The following is a 26,441-nucleotide window of genomic DNA, read 5'->3' as shown; positions in this document are numbered from 1 at the left end:
GAAAGAAAGAGAATTATGGGCCAATCTCCCTAAGGAACATAGCTGGAAAAATCCTCAATAAGATCCTGGCAAACAGAATGCAGCAAATTATCAAGAAAATTATATACCATGACTAAGTGGGATTCATTCCAAGGATGCAGAAATGTTTCAACATATGTAAATCAATAAATGTAACACACCATATTAACAAAGCCAAGGACAAAAACCATATGATCATGTCAATAGACACAGAAAAAGCTTTTGACAAAGTCCAGTACCCATTCCTGATAAAAATCCTACAGAAAATTGAAATATATGGTCTTTATCTCAACCTGATAAAAGCTTTCTATGACAAACCAACAGGTAACATCATACTAAATGGACAAAAAAGCAAAAGCTTTCTTTCTAAAATCAGGAAGAAGACAAGGATGTTCACTGTTTCCACTGTTATTCAACACAGTCCTAGAAACTTTAGCTAGAGCAGTTAGACAAGAAAAAGAAATAAAAGGAATAATAATAGGAAAGGAAGAAGTTAAATTATCATTATTTGTAGATGACATGATACTCTACATAGAAGACCCCCAAAATTCCACTAGACAACTGCTAGATTTGATAAGCAAATTCAGCAGCATAGCTAGAAACAAAGTCAACACTTAAAAATCAATAGCCTTCCTGTACATGAATAACAAACTCACTGAGAGGAAATTAGGGAAACAACATCTTTCACAATAGCATCAAGAATAATGAAATACCTAGGAATCAAACCTAATGAAGGATGTAAATGACCTCTACATTGAAAACTACAGTACTCTAAAAAAGAAGATTGAAGCAGATATGGTCGTACGTCCAAAACTGTTATATGGATTTAATGTAATTCCAATCAAAATTCCAATAGCATATTTCACAGAATTAGAGAATTCTAAAATTCATTTGGAACCAGAAGAGATCTAGAATAGCAAAGACAATGCTGGGCAACAAAGGCAAGGCAAGGGGCATCACAATCCCTGACTTGAAATTATACCATAAAGCTACTGTGATAAAACAAAAACAAAAACCCAGCATGGTACTGGCAAGAAAAAAAAAACTCAGACCCAAAGATCAATGGAACAGATTAGAAGATGTAGAAACAATTCCAGACATAGACAGCCACCTTATCTTTGACAAGGGTGCCAAACACATTCACTGGAAGAAAGACAGCCTCTTTACTAAATGGTACATGGCTCTGCACATGTCAAAGATTAAAAATTCGACTCGTATCTTTCACCATGCACTAAACTAAAATCAAAATAGATCAAAGATCTACATATTAAAACAGAAACACTAAATGTGCTGGAAGATAGAATAGGTAAAACTCTTGAAGACATTGCTGTAGGCAAAGACTTTATGAATAAAACCCTGATCACACAAGAACTATCACAAAGAATCAACAACTGGGATCTCATCTTAAAAAAAGATTTTGCACAGCAAGAGAAACCACCAACAGAATGAAGAGACAATGCACAGTGTGGGAAAAAATGTTGGCCAGATGTTCCTCAGGAAAAGGATTACTATTGAGAACATATAAGGAACTCAAAAAAATTAAGCCTTCCAAATTTAAAGACACAATTCAACAACAGGCATCTGTGAAGCATACACACTTCTCAGATGAATAAATACTAACAGCAAATAAATATATGAAAAAATTTTCAACATCACTGGTCATTTGAGAGATGGACATTAAAACAACACTGAGACTGCATCTCAACCTGGAAAGAATGCCTACAGTCAAGAAATCAAACAATAACAAATGCTGTCGGGGCTCTGGGGAAAAAGGAACCCTTCTCCACTGTTGGTGGGAGTATAGACTGGTACCACCACTGTGGAAATCAGTGTGAGATTCCTCAAAACACCAGGTTTGGAGGTGCCATTTAATCCAGCTATTCACCTTCTGGGTATCCTCCCAGAAGAATTAAAAACATCGTACCACAGCAATATATGTGCACCCATGTTTATAGCAGTACAATTTGTAATAGCTGGATTTTGCAAACAACCCAAATGCTCACCAACCAAGGAATGGATAAAAAGATGGGGTCTTTTTAAACAAAGGAATACTACTCAGCCATAAAGGATAAACTGGAGACTTTTATAAGTAAATGGATGCAACTTGAGATCATATTCATAAGTGAAATAAACCAGACACATACGTGTAAACATCGTATTGTCTCCCTAGTGCGAGAAGCTGAAAGAGTAAATAAGATACATAACATACAAGAGATATTATAAATGGAAAGAAACTTCAAAAGGAAAGAGAAACTGGGAGGGGGGAATGGAGAAAGGAAGGAAGGGAAAAGCAAAAAAAAGAAAAAATGTATATATAAAAGACAGTTAAGATAGTTATACTACTAATTTCTCTCAGTTCACTGAAAAGAAAAGTTTGTGCTAATATTGTTTGGATACTTAAATGCCTATATCGTGTACTCTGAGTAACTAATTTAAAGATAACAATACACAATGTATTAACCACTGTTACCTCCTTATTATTTTGTTTTATTTTTTCTCTTTAAAATAAAATTTTTTTTAAAATGTGGGCTAATACTTGATTTTTCAACACAGCAGACAGCAGGCATCAAATGAAATGTTTATCAAAGTAATCTAAATAGTTCTTAAGTGATATAAACACTTACAGTAGTTTTGTCACCTAAGGCATTACAGTCACTGTATGCCTAGGAGATTACAGAATAGTTCATTACAAATACGAAAGGTGCTCTTTAAACTTTACTGTAATTATTTAGTGTTTTCCCCAAATAAAAGTTCAATCAATTAATACTTTAAGGAATTAATGGAGTTGCCAATGAGCCATCAAAGTCATATAAGCAGGAAAACAACAAACAAACAAAACCAGAAACCAAGGTGGTAAAACACCAGTCTTATGAAAAGTCCACTAAAGTAGATGATTATATCCCCCCACAAAAAACAAATTCAAGATTTAAGAATGGAACACATCCATTTGCTAGCCATAGTGACCTGGGCAAGCTTTATTTTTATGGAAGTTTATACAGTATATGGCAGCTCAGATTTGTCCACCACCACTCAACATAATTGCTACTACCTTATGCCAACAATACAAAATGATAGCTACGTCTTTCATTTGCTAACCAATAAGACATTTGCAGTGTATTTTAACCAGTCACATATGCTGTACTTTCAAGTATTTTTGTGCATTATAGCTTTCCAGATTCGAAAGTTTTCCAGGAATTTTTGGTCCTGAGCCAAAAATCATGCTTCAGATCTCAAAACCTAAAAGCTACATAAGACACGCTGAAATATATTTTATATAAAAATAACCATTAGTAAAAGCTTAGTTAACACTCAAAAGATTGCCTGAAAAAAGTTTGTCAGCAAATTTCTTTCAACTAGGTATGTATGAAAAACATGCCTGCCAGCACTAGCTTTATCAGAAAAAGAAATTGAACTACACAATGTCGTACAAAATTGTGGCTGTTCCCTAATTTGCCACTACCACCCAGTCTGTCTTCATTTTCTAAGTACTATGTATGAAAATGAGAAAAAGCAAGGTCATGATATTGACAACTAGCCATACTACTAGGTTTTTACAAAACTACAGAGAAAATCACATTTGAGTAATAATGGGTAGGTTCACAAGAGTTGAACATAGTAAGAGCAGATACTCAAACAGCATAGTAAGAAGGAACAGCTTTTCTCCATCCTATCAAGTATCTAGATTTCTCTAGATCTATATCATCCTATCAAGTATCTACCCATTTCTCTGTGACCCACTGCCTGCTGGCAAGTAATGCTCAGATTAACGTGCTACAGAGTTGGAACTAAGAAGTGAATCTTTACCTAAGCCAAGGCCTCATGGTTTGTACAGAGAGACACTGACCAGAGCCCACAGCTACTAGAAAACAGAATTATTTATCTGGGAGTTACCTCACTCACTAGGTAGCTTTTAGGAAAATGCATGCTTTCACGAACAAGGAGTGTGAAAGTGCAAACCAGGCTGGTAGAATGGATCTTAGCCACAGAGCTTTTTGTCTTCAAATTGAGGAAGAAAAAAAAATGACCAGTTGACACAATTCCCAAGAAATGCTTCTACCTATGGAATAACTCAAATCTTTACTCTTGTTAACTCTTAACATTAAAAATACAGAAATGGTTCAAAAGACTGTCAAGGTTTCTTTTAAAAGCCTCTCAGCTGGTGATATCTTTCCATTGTTAACTTTTCAAATAATTAACAGTAATCTCCACAGAAACTACCACCTCTGTAATTTTAGTAGGCCTCATTATATATAAATAATTTAAAATATTAACTTGTAATGCATCACTAACTACTGATATTATTTAAATATAAATACAATTACAGATATTAACAATTCAATAAGTGTTATTATTAATAATGCTATTAACAAAAGGCTGAAAAAATTAGTTTTCCTTCCATTTTCTGTCTTTCTCCAGTAATGTTGTTTGTTTTGTGTTTTGAGACAGGATCTCACTATATAGTTCAGCCTGGCCTTGAATTCACTATGTAGCCCAAGCTGACCTCAAACTCATAGTGATCTTCTTCGCTCAGCCTCCCAAGTGCTGGGATTACAGGCATGTGGCATTACCCCCATCTCCAACAATATTCTTATATTCTTAGTTATATGGAAAATAACAGTGTACTGTGACTCTGCTAAAATTAGGAAGGAACAGATTATTATAGAAAATTGGTACCAATACATTTTATTACACATTTGACATCCAAAGAGTTTCTGAACCTGTCTGCATCATCATCTCAAATTTATTTAAAAAAGAACGCCCTATTTTTATTTCAAAACTGAAAAATCTGAGATCTTTCTAAGTAGATCATGATGTTTTATATTAAAGTTAAAATACTTTCCCAATCAGAGACACAATACCAAAAAATAATGCCTAATTGGTAAAATGGGGGAAACACGTAAATATATTTTCAAAACAAGGAGATTCTGGCATTGCTCAGAGTTGTTCAATTCTCTTTTATCATACCTTCAGCTATTCTGCACAGTATTTTCTCTATATTTGCTAAAAAATTTGTGTTTGTAACAGTTCTATCACTTGTCTTCCCTTTTAAATTTAAACATGCCTTCCCTGGGCATCTTAATTCCTATAGCTTCATCTAATAAGTACTATTCTATTGATTCCCAAACCTATCTCCAGTCCACACCTTATTGGGCACCTATGTCTTTCTGGGAGTGCTGCAGGCATCTTAAACGTGTCCAGGATAATTTATCATCCATGCACTGTGCCATGACCATTCTTCCCACTCTAATTCTTTCTTCTGTTTTTTTTTCATCAATAAAGGCCACTACAATATATACCCAGCCTGTTTATTTTAGGTCACATAGTTTAAATATTTTTGTTTTTTAAAAATGGAATTCTGATCATGTCACTGTTGTGATTAAACCAGAGAAGTATATAAAATGTGATTTTTTCATACCACAGTACATCAGCCTGCAATGGTGTGGATCCATATTCATTACATGGAAGACAGTGATGAAGTCTTTCTAGGCACTCTTCCCACATTTAACTCTATTATTTCCCTTGGCTCCTTCAGTCCTAACTCTACCTTGTGACTACTAAATTTCAAATGCCTTCCATGAGTTATTCAGATTTCTAAGGTAAAGAATCTGACTCCAAACATCATCTTGTTCCAGGCAACAAGGCAGAAACCATAGGTCACCAGCTATTATTTAGATGTTATCTGTTCTTGCTCTTGTCTAAACACAATGAAATTCAGAAGTACTATTATAATTAAAATATCTAGAAAGATCAATACAATGCAACTGTGTAATAAAAGAATCTGGACTGTGTAATAAAAGAATCTGGACAACCTAAAACCTATGGTAGCTGGATTTTGTTGGCACAAAACAACCTTGGTATTAATAGATCTATTTGTGTCTCAAGATGTTTCACTTTATAAAAACAAAGTGTTTTATACTAAATAGAATTGCTAAATTTTAAGCAACACAGCTGGACTTGAAAAGCAAATGTAGAGAGAAGTCAAATAATCATTACTTAACTGAAATCAGAAGCCCAAACTTCTTTTTCACTTTTATTTGAAAGCATACACATACTTATTTTAAAATCATATGGTAAAAAACAATCTAATCACTTAGACTTTTATAAACTCTAGAAGTTTGAGAAACTCCTCCAGAACACCTAACAGTCAAAGCTCAATCAATGTGTATTTCATAAATAATTACATTCTATTCAAATATGTAGGGAAAAAAACCCCCAAAAGAATCTGCACCATTCTCTGTAGTAATTTGGAATGGCTTCTTTCTCTTTCAAAATCTAATTCTTAGTTTAGTACTTTTTACTGTATAAGTACCTTTGTTCTCTCTTCACTCATCAGAAAGAAAGACCGTTAGAAAGATAAATACAATACTCTATTTCTTTTCAGGTCATTACACAAGACGTTCTACCATAGTCCTTCTATTAATATTAAGTGTTTTTCTGAAGGAGCTCTATCATATAGATAAAACAAAATCTCCTGATCCTTTTAAATCATAAATCTGGCTCAAGAGGAAGGAAATGCTTCATTCTAAGCAGTCCATCTGCCCCTTTTCTAGATATCCAGGAAAGAGAATATTGGTAAGAAATAGATTCCAAACCTCAGAGTAGGCCCCATGTTGTGTAAGGACGGCACATTCAAATAGACTGCAGAACTGCACCAAGTCATGGCCACTTCTTCACCCCTGTCTATGTGGCTGTAGTGTTCATGAGCCCAGGACTTGCTCCCTCAGGTGGAAAGGCACATTATCCTTCTCTCCTTTTCTCTTGTGATTGGTATACGTAAGGTTCAAAGTGCACATGACTCTCCCAGCATCCTACCCTACAGCAGAGGCACTGTTCTCAGCAGAGACTCAATTCAATAATGTGGATGTCCTTAGCAAACAAAGAATGTCGTAAAACAGATAAGATAGGGCAAGGAATCTTGCAAGTCCCTGGACATCTGGAGACACCCAAAAGTTACTTTGCCCACTGTGATGCAAGACAGCCACAGAACTTTGTCCACTGATTTTTTTTTTACATCTTCCTATCTAATGTCCCTTGGCTTCTTTCAATCTCAATAAAAAAGCCCACTTCTCTTTGTTCCCTACGGACGGCCTTATCGCCCTCTGTCTGTCAGGTATTAAACCATATGCCTTGTTGCTGTCACAAAAGCCTATCAGTGGTCTCTGCCTTGTCATTCCTTACATCATGTAAAAAAGCTCTCAGGGGACTCAGCACAGCACCTTCCTTTCCCCCACTGTGTTAGTTTTTTGTTACTATAAAAAACACCTGAGATAATCCATTTATAAAAAGAAAAAGGTTAACTTGGCCCACAATTTTGGAGGTTCCAGTCCATGATCTATTAGCCCTGTTACTTTTGGGCTGGTGGCAGCATAGTACATCACTGCAGAGAGTGTGCAGCAGATCAAAGCTGCTCATCTCATGGCTAGGAAGTGAGAAAGAGAACAAAATCCCACAATGTCCCTTGAGGGCAAGTCCCAGTGTATTAGGGCAACCTCAAATTTCCCATGAGGCCTCACCTCCCAAATGGTGCACTATCTCCTAACCACAGGCTGAGGACCAACTCTTTAACATACGGGTCTTTGGGGGACTTTTCAGATTCAAACTGTGGTACCATTTTCAATTTTCATTGTCTCTCCTGCCTCCTTTATTCACCCGACTTTTCCCCAGTCTTCCACCAGTGACAACTTCTCTTTCTCTTGCCATCCCTGCATGTACTCCTGCACAGGCTTCTGTCTCTCTCATCCTCTGATTCTTCTGCCTCTGAAACAGGCAGGATGGTTACTGATCCTACTGGAATAATAAGTAACACATTTCATTGTTACAGGAAATAAAGCACATCTTATAACCACTGATTCTCGGCCAATCTAGGTGAGGATAAAAGGAGCCTTTTTACTTTCTTCTGCTTAATTTACTAGATTTCTACATGGGGTGGAGGAATTAAACTTGAGGTAATACATGTTTTCTTTCTGTGCAAAATTCTCAAGTAATTCTCTACAAAGCAATCTGAAGGGTGGGTCAAAGAACAATGAAAATGTTTCTGAGCTCTGAGTAAACACCATAATAGCACCTAAACCTACACATTTTCAACACCTGTAACAAGAAATTCTTCTCAGGAGAATAAGTTTGGCAGAACTTTTTGATAAAAGAACTTTATTAATAAGCTTATCTAGCTTATTAATTGTGTTGACCCCCTATTCACTATACAAGGAGCAATGATTTCATATTGGTATAATACTCTCAGTAAAACGACATAGCTGGGGCTGGGGATTTAGCTCAGTGGCACAGAGCCTGCCTGGCAAGCACAAGGTCATGAGTTCAATTCCTGGTACTGGAAAAAAACCAAAAAAAGAAAAACAAACAAACAAACAAAGAAAAGAACGAGATAGCTGTTCTCTAGTGTTTTCCAAATTATTTTGGTTTATTACAATATTAATACATTAAAATACTGAGATTTACAAAAAAGAAACGTTCCTATTACGCTCAAATTATAATGGAAATTTCTGATTACATTCTCTTTCTAAGTGCTTTTTTCAGTCTCATGGGCTGATGACTCCCAATTTTAACTCTATTCAGGACTTTTAAACTTCAAACTCACACATCTAACTACTTACTTGATATGTAGAATGCATTACAAACTTAACATGCCCAAAATACAATTCCCTGTTTCTCAGATACTTCACACTACTCCTATATCCATTCTCTAACAGCACTTTTCTAAACAATTAGATCCAATTATTAACCTCCTTAAAATCCTCCAATAACCTCCTAGTCACCCATAACATGTGGACGTATCATGGCTTAAAAGGTTCTACTTTTCTTCTAACCAGATTGCACATCACTCTCTCCACCAGAACCATTCACTAAAAATCTCAGTGGCTTTCTTGTAGATCCTGAAACGTATGAACTAACTCATACATCAGGTAACTAAGCCTGCTGTTTCTTTTGCATATAATGTTCTTTCCCGTATCATCACATCCTGGTTACTCGGTATTTAGGTTTCAGTTCAAATGTCAACTCTTCAGACAAGACTTTCTTCACCATCTCCCATAAAAATAACATGTTTCAGTCCTTATAGCCCCTTCCTGATTTATTTTCTTCATAGAATTTACAATTTTCTAAAATTGTCATTTGTTTGTTTACTAGTCATCTTTACTCCTAAAATTGTAGTTTCATGAAAGGTGTTAGTCCATCTTCCCATTACTATATCCCATTGTCTAGGCCAGTGATGGTGACTCTTTTAAGAGACTGAGTATCAAACTGTAACCCAAAACCCACTTATTGCCAGGCGTGGTGGCACACACCTGTAATCCCAGCACTCAGGGGACTGAGGCAGGTGGATCATTGTATGTTTGAGACCAGCCTGGGCTACAAAGTAAGCCCAGGGCCAGCCTGAACTGTATAGCGAGACCCTGTCTCAAAAAGACCAAAAAAAAAAACCCAAAACATACTAAAAAAACCCCACTTATTCATTGCAAAGTGCCAACACTAATTAACCCTGAATACTGAGGTTTTAGTTTAGGAAAAAAAACACCAACTCATATACTAACATCTTTTGTCTTAAAAAAATACAGTAATATGCATGCCATAGGTTTGCCAACACTGGTCTAGGCCCACAGTCATTTTCAACAAGTAATTACTGAAGGAATCAAGTACTTCCTATCATACAAATTATAGGGTAAATAAATGTAGCTGTAAAACTACAAATTCCTGAAAATGCTCCCTCCAGGAAAAGAAATTCTTAGAACTTTTATTATCTACAAATGAATTTTATTTTGTAGATTACCTATTAACTCTGGGCCTTTGTAGTCAGTCCCCCTGTCAGCAATGTTCCTCCTCCTATCTTTTTCTAACTGGTTCCTTATATTGCAGATCTCTGCTCAAATATATTCTTCTGTGTAGAGTTACCCCTAGCCACTTCTATTAAAGTAGCACACAGTTCTTTTTTTTTTTTTAATAGCAGCAAAAAGAGAACTATTTATGATGTATAAATCTAAGTTTACAGTATACCAAAAACTAGAAAACAAGAAAACATTGGCTTATGAAATCAAAGAAGACCTAAATAAGTAGAAAGATATAATACTAAATCAATTCTAACTGGTATACAGGCTCAACATAATCTCAATCAAATTTCAGCATAGCCACAAACATCAATGAAACAGAAGAGTCCAGAAATAGAACCACAGGAACACAGTCTGTAACTGATTCTTTTTTTTTTTTTTTTTACAAAAATGTAAAATAACTTAATGGAGAAAAGATATCCTTTTGTCAACAAAAAATGCTGAAACAACATATTCACATACAAAACAACAAACATTGAGCCAATTCTTTACTCTTTATAAAAATTAAGTCAAATGGATCACAAACCTTTATAAAACTATAAAATTTCTGTAAGAAAACATAGGAGCAAATCTTTGTGACTTAGGTAAAGAGTTTTTTAAAATCATGTCAGTTTTTTTTATTAAACACTACAGGTTCATAATCCAGAGATTTACAAGCGATTTACTGAAAAACACATTATATTTATACCTAAGATATTTCCACATGGGAGTGTATTTTCTAGAAAATTTATGAGAAAATAATTGACATCAAACTTTTCATATTACTTATTTGCACTGTTCTCCATTACATGAAAAATGGTCATAGGAATTGTCAAAATGGGCATACATATATAGGGTTTCCTTCAGTGTGACTTCCTTCATGTATTTGACACTGTGTCTGCTGAATGTTTCCCCACATTGCTTACATATACAGGGTTACCCCTCAGTGTGAGTTATTTTATGTTTACAAAATGAGGATTTAGTAACAAAGCCTTTCCCTCACTGCTTACATACATAGGGTTTCTCCCTACTATGAGCTTTTTCATGTTTTCGACAATAAGCATGTGACCTGAATGTTTTTTTCCCACATTGCTTACATACAATGAGTTTCTCCCCAGTGTGATTTCATGTCTTTGACAATAACTGTGTCTCCTGAAGGCTTTCCCAGATCACTTACATACATAAGGTTTCTCCCCAGGGTGAATTCATGTATTTGACAATAACTGTGTATAGTGAAGGCTTTCCCACATTGCTTACATACATATGGTTTATCCCCAATGTGTTTTCATTTGTCACTGACAATGACTGTATCTCCTGAAGGTTTTCCTACACTGCTTGCATATATAGGGTTTCTCCCCAGTGTGACTTCTTTCATATATTTGATATTGACTGTCTTCAGAATGCCTTCCCACACTACTTACATACATAGGGTTGCTCATTAGTGTGACTTCTTGCATGTCTTTGACAATATTTACATGTAGTAAATGCTTTCCCACATTCTTTTTACACACGGTTTCTCCCCAGTGTGAGTTTCTTCATGCTCTCGACAAAAACTGTGCGTGCTTAAAGCTTTCCCACACTGCTTACATATGGATTCTCCCTAGTAATTTCTTTCGTGGATTTCATACTTTTCTTACATACAATGGTCTTCTCTCCAGGGTGAGTTGTTTCACTAAAATCAGAGTAGGTTTTCCCACATTACTCATATTGATAAAGTTTTTCTCCAGCTATAATCCTTGCATGCTTCTGAAAGGACTGGAAATCACCATAAGTTCTTCCATCTTCATTACATTTAGTGCAGCTTTTCTTCAAATCCCAAGTACTTATATGGCTTCAGTCCAGTGTGAGCTCTAATGGGCCCATTTAGTGATAAATGACCCAAGAGGGATTTTTTTCTACAAGCATCTGTGTCTCCCAACTCTGATGAGTCAAAAAAATTATCTTAATTCTACCTACTCTAAATATGGCTCTCCTACCCGCCCTAGCCTCTATCTTAGTCCAGGCTCCTGGCTAGTACATCAGCCTCCTGAGCAATCTCTTCCACAAGACTATCAGAGTGATTTTATGAAATACGACTTTGATGACAGCTTTGTGTAGGGTTTAAACCTTGTCATACATAATTCCCTAACATTTCCAGGATAACATATAGATTTGCCATAACATAAATGGTCATTCAGGTCCTATGTAATCTCGTTGCTCATCATCTCCCAGTATGTGCCTAGTGCAAAAGCCACAACTTAACCTCTTCCTCTTCCCCAAGTGTGTCATGCTCACACATTCCCATCAGTCTTACTTTATACTCTCATATACAATGCCTCACAGCACAGCTTTTACCTTCCTACCTACTAAATTCCTTTAATCCTTCAAGACTTGGCTGAAGAGTAGGATTGAGTTTGATGCCTCTAAAATCTTAAAATATATGCATTAAAATTTGATTAGCTCTCTGTAACTTCCACTGGAAACCAGAGACATGAACTCTTTAATGATGGTTGACAAAATATATTGCAAAAGCTCTTCAAATATAAATATAAAAGGGTTCTCTAATCTCATTCCTATAATAACTCTAAAAAGAAGGTATTTCTTTAAATATAAAAGGGTTTGTGAGATCATCTGAGAAAATAAGCCTCATTCATCAAGTTACTTCTAGTTGAAAGTAAATTTAAGAGTTCCAAAGAAAGGATTAAACATAAGCAGCGATTCTAACATGGTTGTAAAATATCAAAAGCTAATGTTAATCTGCAACAGAGATGTATGTGCTATGTTACTTCAAAATAATGAAACTCAAATTAGGTAAATGATGAGCAGAAAACAAAAAACTGAGTTCTAGTGTTATGTGTAAAGAAAACTAATAACAGTTTTGAGAATTTAAAGTAACTTCAAAATTAAGTTCTGCTCATGTATTTGAAAGGTATTCTTATACCAAGGTGACAAGAAATCAATGTCTTCTCACCTTCTATTGTAACACTACACTTACATAATCCATTTTCTCTAAAGTGGAATTTTTAACCTTAAACAGGGAAAAATTTTGTAAAGCCTTTAATCAGTAAGTTACACTGGGTCCCATCCAACAGATGGTGGTACCATGGAAATCTGTAAGAATAGCTGCTTAATGGGACTAACATGTTAGAAGGAAAAAAGAGAGAAAGAGGACGGAAAAAAGGAAGGGAGATCACACAGCCTTCCTGAGCTCAGCTTCTCTGTTCTCAATGTCTTTTGCGTATCTAGCAAAGATCTGCCAGATGGTAAAGAGGACTACCTTGCACATTCTTCAATATGAAACTCATGTCCACCTAGACTTTCTCAACTTGGCTCATCCTCTTGGATAATCATTTTATTTCACTTCTACAGTTACTTCCACAGTACATGAAATTAACACATCTTTAAAATAGGGAAAAGGGAGTGAAACCTGAGCAAATTGCTAAGTTAAAAAAAAAAACAAAAAACCTCAACCAGGCAAATTTCCAGGTAGTGCATCATTTCCACTTCCTTCTAGCTTACAACTTCCCCTCATTCATGATTAAGGAAAGACAAAAAAACAAAAACAAAAAACCAAATAGGACAATAGTAGAATTTAATGGTTAAGAATATAAGATTTATAGTAAAAGCAGAGATGGTCAGAATCCTGCCTTCATTACTTACGGTACTTATTCTTTGGCCTTAGTTATATTCTCAGAGCTTTAGTTTTTTTCAACAGAAGAGGGACAGTACCTTCCTCCTAGAGTTATTATAGGAATGAAATTATATGAGAGAAATACCTTCCTTTTAGAGTTATTATAGGAATGAGATTAGAGAATGTATGAAGTAAGCACACTGCTGGCACATAGTAAACTAAATAAAAAAAGCTACAAACAAACTGATAAATAAACAAATAAATAGATATATGTAAATCATAAAGACCTAAGAATTAATAAGATGGTAATTTACACTGATAGTAAAGCTGATAGTAAAGCCATTCACAAAATGTTTCAAAGTGTTTTGTAAAATTTTGTTTAATACAAACAGGAGAAAAAACCCAACAACAGTAACATAAAAGAAAGTGAATACATAGAATAATGTGACAACTTATTCCATGATCTAGTAATCCACAAAAAAGTTTAAAATCCTTAGTTTTAACTCACAGTCTCTTTATAATCTAACCTCAAACTATTTTCTGGCCTCAAGTCATACTTATCCTTTTCCATGTAGTCAACACTTTAATTGTAATACATATTTTCACAGTTCAAACTTGGGTCACTAATTCCTTCACTCCAGTTACCAGTCTCACCTCGTTCCTTTTCTTACCTATTGGAACCCCATTAATCATTCTGTCCCATAGTGCCTTCCTCAAGACCTACCAGAGACCGTCACACCCACCTCAAGGTTCCCAATGTCTACTGCTTAAACTGAAATTTAGAGTCCTTATTTAATTTGATTTTTTCCCCAGTCTTCTTCCTCAGTAGATTTTTAAGATCATTATCACGTCAGTGGACATAGCTGACGGTGGTCACCCTAGGTGCACAGAACATAAAATATGATAAAGTAGCACTTCTTTACATATAGAAATACCCTTTTTTAAAGGTAAAGAAATGCTCACCATCTTTCTGTATCATTCCCATTTTAGTACATGTCTTGCTGAAGGGAGCAGCTTTCTATGTTTTAATGACAGCTTCACTGGCATTCCCATTACAGTATAAGAAAGGAGTGTAATGGTAGTAACACAGATGTGCAACAGCTTTTTAGCTTGTATTTTCTGAATATCTAAAAACATCCATTTTAACATTACTAACAATTCACGAAAGAACATTTTATGACTTACTTATCTAGTGACAGTTCAGCCCACTCCAAATTCCATTAAGTAAACAGATTATCCCTTCTCTTTTGGTATTCATTAAAAGAAAAGACTTTAGATTTAATTTTTGGCTTATATAAAAATGTTGGTTCCAAAACAAGATTTGATCAAATAAACTTTATTTTACAAGTCACATATAAAATCATTCCCATTATTTCATATTACATATACTATATAGATGTACATATATACTTTATTTAGTTTTATAAATGTCAATTCTTATTTCTTATATATGCAAATATGGTTGGAAAGTTAATCTGCAATGAAGACTTTAATCCAAGGCACTGCCTACAATTCAGATAATAACAGGGTAGATGTGATTTCAAATAAGTGTGCAAATAGCTTCTGATTACAGCAATGTAAATTAGAAAGTCACAAGTCTAGCTCATTCAGGTTCTAATTCTAGTTCTGCTACTAACCAACAGTGCTACCCAAGGCACATCATTTCACATTTCTAAACCTTAGCTGAGTATCACTTACATAAAAAATTAGCCTGGATTAGATCAGTATTTCCCATGTACTCTAGATCATAAAAATCACACGTTAACAAAAATATCATACCTTTCCTCTAAAGACTTTAATTTAGCAGTTCTCATAAAAGGGCCTCAAAATTGTATTAAAAGGTCCCCAGGTGACTCTCAGAAAATTTTATATGCACTGATTTCTGATCTCTATTTTTTTCTTTTTTTTTAGACAGGGTTTTGCTATGCAGTTCAGGCTGCCCTTGAGCTCACTTTGTAGCCCAGGCTGGTCTCGAACTTGCAACAATCCTCCTGCCTCAGCCTCCCTAGTGCTGAGATTACAGCTGTGAGCCACGACACGTGGCAGATTTCTGATTTCTAAAGACTCTTCTGGCTATAAAATTCTATAATTTGAAATTTCATGACTGATAAAACTCTCCATCCTAACTTGGTAACATTGATGCAATTCCCATGAAACTTCATTTTGCTCTGAAAGAAAGATCAAAACCTCTGTACTCTTAAGCTATCTTCTTTAGCATTTGATTCCATTTGCTCCAACTCTCCATTTTTTATGTCACTCTGGATACCAGTAAATCTCTAGGTTACTTACAATACCTGAAACAGTGTAAATGCTATATAAGTAATTGTCACACTATTGTTTAGGGACTAAGAACAAAAAAGCCTACACACATTCAGCTCAAACACAATTTTTGTGACATGAATTTGTCTGGATCATACTTTTGTTTGAACAATGTTCATCTATGATTTCAATGGACACAGTTCTTCCTCTGATTAGATGTATGTTCCTCGTACTCAGTCATATATTTAATGTTAATTCAAAGATATATTCGTATCAGTTGTCAGAACTATGTATTTTTTAACATTGTAACTGTATAGTTCTTTCTTAGTATCCTCAGGGATTCCTCAAAAACTTCTCATGGATACTTCTCAAAAACTACATGGACATTAAAATCTGTGGACGTTCAAATCCCTTATATAATATGGTGTATTATTTATATACAATCTTTATACCCTCCCTACTTTAAATCATCTCTACATTGTTTACAATACTTGATACAGTGTAAATGCTATATAAATAGGTGTCACACTACTCTTTAGGGATTAAGAACAAAAAAGTCTATACATGTTCAGTACAGACACAATTTTTCTTCCCTGAATATCTTTGATTTGCTGATCTACTGATACAGAACTCAGATACCAAGAGATGATTGTGTATCACTGAAATTTGCTCTTTACTAATATATTTGTAATACTCATTAGGCAGATCACAATTACAAATCCTCCTAGGAATCTTACAGATAATGCTTGTACAATGAAAGAAAATTATAAAAGTTATAATTATTAATCAGCTTTAAAAGAGTCTAAAGCTGGGTGTGGTAGTGCACGCCTGTAATCCCAGCACCTGGGAGGCTGAGGCAGGAGGATCGTTGTGAGTTCGAGACCAACCTGGGCTACAAAGTGAGCTCAAGGGCAGCCTGAACTGCATAGAGAGACCCTGTCTCAAAAAGACAAAAAAAAAAAAAAGCATCTGAAATACTTTTCCAGTATTATAAATAAGGAAGACATTGTCAAGGCTATAGTTCTCTCTCACAATAAATTACCACATCATTTTATAAGCTAAATTCTCAAAATTTATCTTTAACAGTAACGTAAGTATATATTCTACAATATAACATCTCATTTAAAAAAGAATTCCTTTCCATCTCCATCCCAAAATTAATAAAACCTATTAAGTCAAACATCCCCTAGTCATAGATCTTTTGTTTTCAAAGGCTGATTACTACAACGAACTACAGAAAAGGTATTTTAAAGGTTCAGGTACCCATTTGTGGGATCCTTGAATTCAACCATCTAGAGACTTCAATATTTGATCTGATTTCCTATGTTTGCTTAAAGGATAACATCAGGATGCTCACTTCCCTTTAAAAATGTAACAGAAATAATTAGTATACATATAAGGCACTTTAGACAATAATCACTTCACTTCTGTTTGAACTTCAATTTCTCACCCTAAAGTGTTAAAATTCTATAATTATTTCCCAGAAGAAACCAAAGTTAATAGTTTGGTGTACATTCATCTAAAAACTACTGTCACTTTTGTTTGAGGTAGTAGCTACTGAATCCAGGACCTTGTGCATGCTAGGTAAGCACTCTACCACTAAGCTACATCCTTAGTTCTTCTAATTTTAACTTGAAACAATTAATAACCTAATTACTCAGACTGGCCTGGAACTAGAGATTCTCCTGACTCAGCCTCCCAAGTAGCTGGGATTACAGGCTAAAAACTACTGTCCTTACATGGTCTCACTGGGAGGTTTCTACTATCTGAAACTTTAATCAGAAAGTATTAGTGTTAACATTATTTATTTAAAAAATCAGGATAACACATTTACTACCATCACACATTTTTTCCCCAAAAGGCTGTGAGGCAGCTTACAAAAATAAAACATGTCACAACTACTAAGATAATTTAGAGGTGAAACATGGTAGAGGAAGAAGAAGATCTATATATTTAGTACAATTAGAAACTCTATTTTTCATGTTATTTCCCAAAAAGGAAGATAAAGAAACAAAACAGTAATTAAGTTACAATCTGTAACTACGACTCTGCAAAGGGTTAAGATGATGTAGTCGAGAATTAAGTTGTTGCCAGGCATGGTGGCACACACCTGTAATCTCAGCACTTGGCTGAGGCAGGAGGATTTCTATGAGCTCATAGTGAGTCCAGGCTAGCCCGAATTACATATATGAGACCCTGTCTTCAAAACAAAACAACTAAAAAAACAAGAATTAAGTTGTCAAGTTCTTAAAAACCAAAACAGAACACAAAACTAGAAAAATGAAGGAAATCTGTATTGTTCAAATTATATTCTTTAAAAACAGTGAAAGTTATCAGCAGGATCAATACAGTGTGAAAGAAATACTAGTAATGAATGCACTTAGCAGTCTATCATCCCCATTATTTTAAAATTAATTCTGCAAGTATCTTCATATTCTATCTTCATACACACATACTGCACTAGAAAAAAAATGTAGAAATGGTGTTAAGTTTGTTTCACTCTTATTAAAGAGGATCTAAAATAGATAACCTACTTTAAGGATAACTAGGTCATCTAATGCATATCTATCTGTATCTGAAAGAGCAACTACCAAGCACAGATTCACAAACTCATCAATGTGTTTTGTAACTACCCACTTGGCCTGGAAACAATGGAAGTGGAAGTAATTGGTGGAATCATCCAACTAGTAGAGTGATTCTGGAAGAGCAAATGTGACATACTGATAGGATACTTAAACTGAATTGTGCTTGCCCTGATGTTGGCAAACTATTTACATATTTAATATGTACCCAAAGCACATGTACAAAAGTTAGAAGCTAACCATAGGCAAATTTAGAGCTGTCAATGAAAGCTGGAACTTTTTGGATCTGATAAGACATTCATATTCTCAGTTATCCTTAGCAATTCTACTGCAAATCTATAAACAAAATGCCATTAATTGTATTATTCTTAAGATATTACTCTCTATTCCAGGGTTGTAAAAGAAAAGAAAACAGGCAGAAAGCAAATTAGGTCACAACCTTATTTGGTAGTAGATTTGATAAACTAATTTTCGTATGACCTTCTTAGATTTCATAATACAATCTTCTACATATGCCACTGTCCTTCTCCCCAGCAAGATTACTACTCTCACATAAGGCAGTGTGATTTAATTCAATGTGCACAGCCACTTTTCTAATAGTATTCTTGCTATCAGCATTTTGTGGAACTTAAGCTAAAGCAGTACAATGGACTAAAACAGCATAAAATAAACTTAAACATTTGGATTTATATTTCCAGAGACTATTCACAAGAGAAATCCTGCTTGCTTGTCCCAGAGCAGTTTTGCCATTTCTCTGTGTGTTTCCTTAAGAAAAACCTAATGGTTATTAAATAAACTAAAATATCTGATATGTTGAAGTTTACCACAAGGTTATTCAAGCGTATAATGAACACTTACATATATCAACTCTTGACTAGTGAAAAAAATGTCAAAAATGCATTTTCCACTTCTTTTAGTTAATCTCTCTGATGGAAAAGAGTTTTAAATTAAGTAAAAATTATGTTAAAAGTTAGAAATAATGTAATTTTTTTTTCAGATATTAAATGGCACCAAGCATTCCAAAATAGTTCGTTAAAATTTTCCTTCATTTAGACATAAGTTTTACAAGAAAAAGATGTTTTTTTAAATCCTAGACAGAGATTAAATTTCTAAACACATTGTCTTCTGTTTTATAGTATAATTCACACTCAACAGTAAGCACTTTCAAGCTTAAAAAAAAAAATCGCAGGTATAGAAGGACTCACCATCTGTATGGGTTTCTTGTGGAGATCTCGTTCAGTTACCAATTTCTCCTGGTCAGTGACATAAAGACCTTTCTGTGCTAAAGCCTGGATGACAGCATCATGGCCCAAAAGGGGTTTGGCGGCATCACTTTTGAGAATGAGGCTCCCAGCTCGACAGTACAGTTCTGCCGATAGAAGCAAATTAACGACGGGAGGTTTGATGTGTTCCTGGTCATACTGATCAGTGTAAAATGGTTCTCGAAGTTCTTCTGGCACATTTTCTATAAAGGGAATAAATAATTCTATTATGAGATTTTTATAAAAGAAACATAATTATTTAGTAAGTATTATTCATATCCAAGAACTTAAGATTCACCCTAAAAATAATATCCTTTTAACTGCAAAGATTTTTGGATCTTAACATATAACATAGAATGAAAGAAGATACAAGTTTCTCTAAAGAAGACACTCTTCATAGTATAGTCTAAAAAGAGTCTATAGAGCAAACCAAGTAGAAAAGTTGAGTCTAGTGGCTCTCAGCAAGTATTTCTACAGGTAGAGTCAAAAGTACAGAACAAACTGTAAGAACCCTAAAAACTAACTTCAGTGAATAACCACATATGTAAACAATCAATAAAGACATGTACTAACAGGTACTTCAGGATACTCTTAGGTCTTGCCAACCAAGGATAAAATCCTTTGCCCAAAGTTTTACAGGTACCAAAACATAGAACAGAGACTGCCTAAATTATTATTGTTACTTTGTCTCAAGACTCCTGGTCTCTCTCTTTGCTTAGCCTACTGAAGTTATTGACAGGGAGATAGGAAAGAGCCATTGTCTAAAATCTGGTATTCAACACTGAGGGATATAAAAAATCAGAGATAGAAGATTATTTTATAAGGACAAGGAAATGATGTTTGAAGGCAGTAGTGAAAATAGGAAGAAAAGGACACATGAGACTGCTAATGACAAACAAAATGTAGCCAGGAATAAAACACAGAAAGAGGTTAATATGGAAAGCAGGTATGATTAAGCCTGGATTATAGGGGAAGCAGTGATAACATTAATGTTAAAAAGGGGGAATCAGAGGCAGTGTCACTCTAGAAGTAAGATCATAGGTTCTATTTTAGACATGTTGAATTTACATGATAGCAAAAATACCCAAGTGGAAGTATCCATAAGTATCAGGAGTTATAGGACTCAGGAAAAAATTCAGAGTGAATATATTGATTTGAGGTTTTGAAGACATCTAAAAATATCACCCTTGTTTAATAATTAAAAACAGCTTCCTTCCTTCCTAGCTGCATTACTCAGTAGCAAGCTAGCCTTAAATTTAATATAGTTGCTTCAGCAGTACAAACTGCAGAATATAGTGTTAATATTCATTTAAATTTTAGTACATAGAAGTTATGTAGTAGAAAAAAACATAAAAGAACTTATTTTAAGATAATGATTATAAAATGTATAAAAGTAAATTTTTATTTCATTTATCAAAATTACTAATATAGATGACTTAGTATCTAAACACTAGTTGTGCATGCAATGAAAAGTGAATGGACGTTGTTGTTACAAATCTGTCTATCATACCTATATATAGCCACCTAATACTACTTTTATCTTCATTTTCACACATGATCTTTATAACATCTTGGTGAAATAGGCAAATCAGATAATATACAGATAAATAGCAGGAACACACACTTGTACTAAGGCATTTCTATATGTCAGGCACTGTCCTAAATGTGAATTCTGTCATTTAATCCTAACAACCCTTTCATCCTCATTGACAACTCAAGAAAAGTTATTTTGTGCAAGGCACATAGCCAGTAAATGTACAGTTCTAGTTCTAGACCATCTAGCTAAACAGACCACATAAGGTGTGCCAAAATCACAAGGTTGGGGGTGGACAAAAGATGAAAGAGCTCAAGGGCTGTTTTCAATTTATTAAGACATACCATAAATTTACAATGATAAATATGAAGTTTTAAAATGACCCCAATGCAAGGAAAACAGAAAGGATACACAGCAAATCAAAGAATGTTTCGAGAATACGATAAAAATAGATTTTTCAAACCCCCCAAGAATCCAAAACTCCATGTTAAATATTACACAACAGGTCATTTTAATAACAAGTCTAAAGAGAAGACCTTCAAAATGCCTTACTGTTTTACCAATGGTACCTGACTTAAAATTCTTGAAATTGTGTCACATTTTTTTAAAAAAATGAACTGAAACAGTGTGCCAAAAAATAAACACACAAAAGGAATGGCAAGGTTCACTCTCCTCCTGACCTGTACAAAAGGTAAGAAATTAATAATTATGGAGTGGCTGAGTGAAATACCACTGCTAGAATTATAAAGTATAAGAGACAAGTTTTTCTGGTATACTGGGACTTACACATAACCTACCTTAATCATGTCATAAATCCTAACTAGTTTTACGTTTTGAAATTAATATTCACCTGAAACACCTGAGGTACAGATAGAGGGAGTAGACAGTATTGCTCAATGCAAATTTATATAAAGCTGGCTTAGCTACCAGTTGCATCCATCATCTAGTAAATGGTACAGATTTCTTTAAAACAGTGCAAGGGTAGAAGAGTAGGAACTGCGCTTCAGAAATACCCCACTAAACTGTGAAAATATTGCCTTATTTTTCAAATCTAAAAATTATTTTTCTTCTGGTTTTTTTTTTTTTTGCTACCGGAAATCGAACTTAGGACCTTCTGAGGTAGGAGCTTGTGCCGCTGAGCTATATCCCCAGCCCTTCTAAAAATTATTTCTAAAACTAACATAAAACTTATAAACTTCAAAAAACCGCAACTGAAAGTAAACTACAAATTCTCAACTTAAAATTAACTGAAAGTCATAAAAAGGATCAATAACATGAAAAGAAACTCAGTACTGTAATCAAAGAACTTTTTTTTTGGCTATCAAAATAGTAAAACCAGACAAACTTGAACATACTGTTCACAAGGATGTACTGAAAGGAATACAGTAATAACCTTCTACATGACCAAAGGGCAAAGACCACATCTATCTTACTATGATATGGGTAGACCATGTCTATCTTACTAAATCAGTGCCTGGTACCTGGTAAACACTCGGTAAACTTTGATAAATGAATAAAATATGTTATTTAATTCATGGAATAAAATATAAACCTATGAGAACACCCAGAAAGAGAGAAAGAGAGAAAGAGAGAAAGAAAGAAAGAAAGAAAGAAAGAAAGAAAGAAAGAAAGTCTTCCTTCTAGTAGAACTCCAACTAATAAATGGGAAGTGTATGACATAAATCATCAATTCAGGCAAGAATTATTACCACATACTAAAATGGCAATAAAAGTTCGATGAACAGAATACTCTGAGTTATATCCCCATGAACTACTTATTAATTAAAAATGGGAAGAGCCATTTTACAGTGGGAAAAATGGCAGATACTACTTTAACCAGGTGATCAAAGTAATCATCAGTACTGGAACAAACATTATGTGCCTCTTGATACGATTTGCTGAGAACACATTTCTTCTGTGGTAGTCTTGTATAATTTGAATCTAATCATCAAGAAATATGAGACACATCCAAGTTAAGAAACTTGCTTTTTCCCCCTAAGATTAAAGTGGTGCTGTGCGCAGAGGGGCGATAGGCGCATCTGCTGGTGAGACAGGTGATGGCCATGGGGGTGGTGGGAGTGGGTGTCATGAGAAAAGTAGAGTAGTGAGCCAACCAACGGGAGTAGGAAGGAACAAAAGGAAGAGAGGCAAGAAGGTAAGTGGTAGGGGCTGGGGATTTAGCTCAGTGGCAAAGCGCCTGCCTGGCAAGCACAAGGTCGTGAGTTCGGTTCCTGGTACCGGAGAAAAAAATTTAAAAAAAAAAGAAGGTAAGTGGTAAAGAAAGAAGAGTCATAGATGAGATGGCACTAGAAGGCAGGAGCAGCAACAGTTTGGAAGATGAACTCCAGTTTCTAGGTCTCCAACAGCTCTTGTCTAGAGGCATGTTTCCATACACTTTTATTTTCTTCATATTTGGACACTCCCAGCACCCATACCAGGATTTCAACATCATTAAAATCATTCAGACCAAAGTGGAGACATCTGCTGAATGAGTGTCCAATACTCCAAAGTACTGTACAGGGACACACAAAAGAAAGTGGCCCAGTCTGCCCCTGAAGGAACACAGGATTAAGGAGGGTTGGCAAAAGCTAAGATAAAGCCCAGGAAAGGTGCCTGATGCTCAACTCGGCATGTAGCTCAGGGCACTTTATTTTCAAAAGTGTTAATGTCATGAAAAGACAAAGACAGGATGAAAAATTATTCCAAGTTAAAGAACACTAGGGAAACACAACTGAATATAAGGCACGATCTTGGACTGGATCCTGGAATGAGAAATAAAATAGCAAACATAGAGATTAAAGCAACTGGCAAAACTGAATATGGGCTACTGATTAGAAAACAAATCACAGTTAGATTTTCTGATTTTTATCTGCAATTATGTAGGAGAATTATCTTTCATTTTAGGAGATAGACATGAATAATTTAGGGGTAAAGGAGCACAAGGTCTCTAATACATTCTCAAATAGTTCAAAAATATCTATATTTGTACACATTTATATGTATGTATATATGTAATATGTAAAATGTACACATGTGTTTGTATGGGAGCGAAGGAAAGAGAGAGAATAATAAAACAAATGGGACAAAATGTTAACAGTTGATAAACCTGGGAAAAGGATATTCCAAAGTTCTTTGTACAATTCTTACATGCTTGAAACTATGTTGAAAAACCTTACAATGCCTAAAACCAATCTTTTCCCCCAAACCTGATCATCTTCCAGAACTCCCTGTGTAAATGAACTACTCTGCTACTCATCAGTTGCACTAGCCAGAGACGTAGGTATCACCACTGTGTCCCTCTCCCTCAACCCCCACAAAACACAATTCAGTCCACAGCCATCCCTACCTCCTGATCTCAACTCGTATCTCTCCAATCCAGTCAGCACTTTTGTTCAATTACTGCATATATTCCTAATTTTTTCCACTGACATTCATTCTTGTTCCCATTCCAAATCATTTTCTGCTGTAGTAAAAATTTGCTTATTTCCCATAAGGAAATTTGATCATGTAACACACATTACCAACAACCCCATAACCAAGGGTTTTCAGTGACTTCTTGCTTCTCTAAGAATTAAAATCCTTCCTCTGCCAATTATATTCAGTTCTTAGACACTTCTGTTACAGAGCCTTTTGCATACTGATGTTTGAAGTGGTCTTTCTTCCTACTCTTTACACCCTTTCAGACTCTCAGGGGTCAACAATCCAGTCAGTTTAGTCCAATTTCCCTCAATAAAAGGAAAGAATACAGCATTTATCCTGCCTGTATGTTTACTTTTAAGAATATTCAATTCTCTTAAACATGAAAAAGTTTGTAGTTTATAAAACATAAATGAGATGTTTTAAGATATTTTAAGTACAGATAGGTAGCTAATAAGCGTAAAATGTATTAAGCACAGAATTGATACCATGTGTTCAGATAAGCAGTAGCTTATGTATATTAAGGAGATTTTGAAAACCCAGAAAAATGCCTTAATGTTCATGAGGCAACAAGGTACTGAATATTCATGATACACAAATATATAAAGTACTAAATATTTATGATATAGTAAATATACACAAGACTCAACAAAGATCCAATGAACACTTATACTCATTAGGTCTTAATTCAACCATCCACTGATGGTGCTCAGTTTGGCCTACGTGCCTTCTGCCTGGGAATAAAAACCCATAGCTATTCATCAAGCTTACCTGCAAGCTACAGCTGTGGCAGATACGCTTGCCCCTGTGTCTCTCTGATAGAGCAAGTATGTGTCTCTCTGGGCTTCCCTGTTGTAATTTCAACACTGGTCTTGATGATCACATCATTAGCAGGAAAGGTTAATGTGGCAGAAAGACACGCATATATAAACACTGTAGCACAGGATGTGGAATGTGACCCATCCCTCCTGCTTCCAGGTTATTCTAGGTGTTTGAACTCATTCTATCTCTTTCCTCTTGCTTCTCATTTTAAACTGGTTTAAGTATTCTATGTTTTTCAGCAAGCGTTCTGTCCCATGATCTCTAGGATAGTTTGCCTGGTACATGCTTGGAGGTTGCCACGGCCTCATGGTAATTTCCCACACAGCACTCATGGCAACTAAATAATACAGGCAAGTTACTTTCTAAAGGACTGTTCCCACTTACAAATGAACAAAGCATGACAGAAAGATAACCAAACATTAAATGCTTCCTACAGGAGTACAAACTATCTATAAATTACACAAAAACAAACAAAAAACCCCCAAACTGAGTGCAATCAATTCTCTAGATATAACTATCAATTATAAGAAACAGAGAAGAGAAACTTGTTAAACAATACCATGATTTGAACTATGACAAGTTCTTTGTTTTTTTGTACCGGAAATCGAACTCAGTACCTTACGCTTGCCAGGCAGGTGCCTACGCCACTGAGCTATATCCCCAGCTATGACAAGTTTTGTAAGACAAATACTCTGCTTTCTCTAACAAACTGCAAAGATAAAATGAGATAGAGGGGGGAGACTATATATTAAAAAAAATGACTTAGAGAGACATACCAACCCTATACAAAATATGACCCTATACAGATCCTAACAGAATCAGAAATGTTAACACTTATGCTATGGAGTGATATAATGTAACAGTGCTGTGATCATGGCAATGCCACGGTTATATTTTAAAATGTAGTCTTTAACTTTTGGAGATATATGTGCTGATATATTTTATGAATATAAAGTTACAATGTTTGGGATTCACTTCAAATAACTGGCAGGAATGGGAGATGTTTACAGATGACCTAAGACTGCCCTCAAACTGATGACTCTGAGGGCTGGATGATGAATACACGAAAGTTTACTGTTACTGTATATACTTTTTTTTTTTGGTTTTTTTTTTTTTTTTTTT

The 26,441-nt window shown here is 35.0% G+C and overlaps 1 protein-coding gene across 3 annotated transcripts in view; it reads right to left on the bottom strand.

The window, feature by feature from the left end:
* Positions 1 to 26,441, bottom strand: part of Camsap2 (calmodulin regulated spectrin-associated protein family, member 2) — a 97,412-nt gene that overhangs the window by 63,205 nt on the left and 7,766 nt on the right. For all 3 annotated transcript variants that reach the window (XM_005375145.2, XM_005375146.2, XM_005375147.2), the window contains exon 2: positions 19,490 to 19,749. In XM_005375145.2, the coding sequence (XP_005375202.1) occupies positions 19,490 to 19,749 (260 nt within the window). The remainder of the gene's footprint in view (positions 1 to 19,489; positions 19,750 to 26,441) is intronic.

The sequence above is a fragment of the Chinchilla lanigera genome, unplaced genomic scaffold (assembly GCF_000276665.1).
Source record: "Chinchilla lanigera isolate Chin_1 unplaced genomic scaffold, ChiLan1.0 scaffold00005, whole genome shotgun sequence".
Classification (NCBI taxonomy): Eukaryota; Metazoa; Chordata; class Mammalia; order Rodentia; family Chinchillidae; genus Chinchilla; species Chinchilla lanigera.
This window is presented reverse-complemented; position numbering and strand designations above follow the sequence as displayed.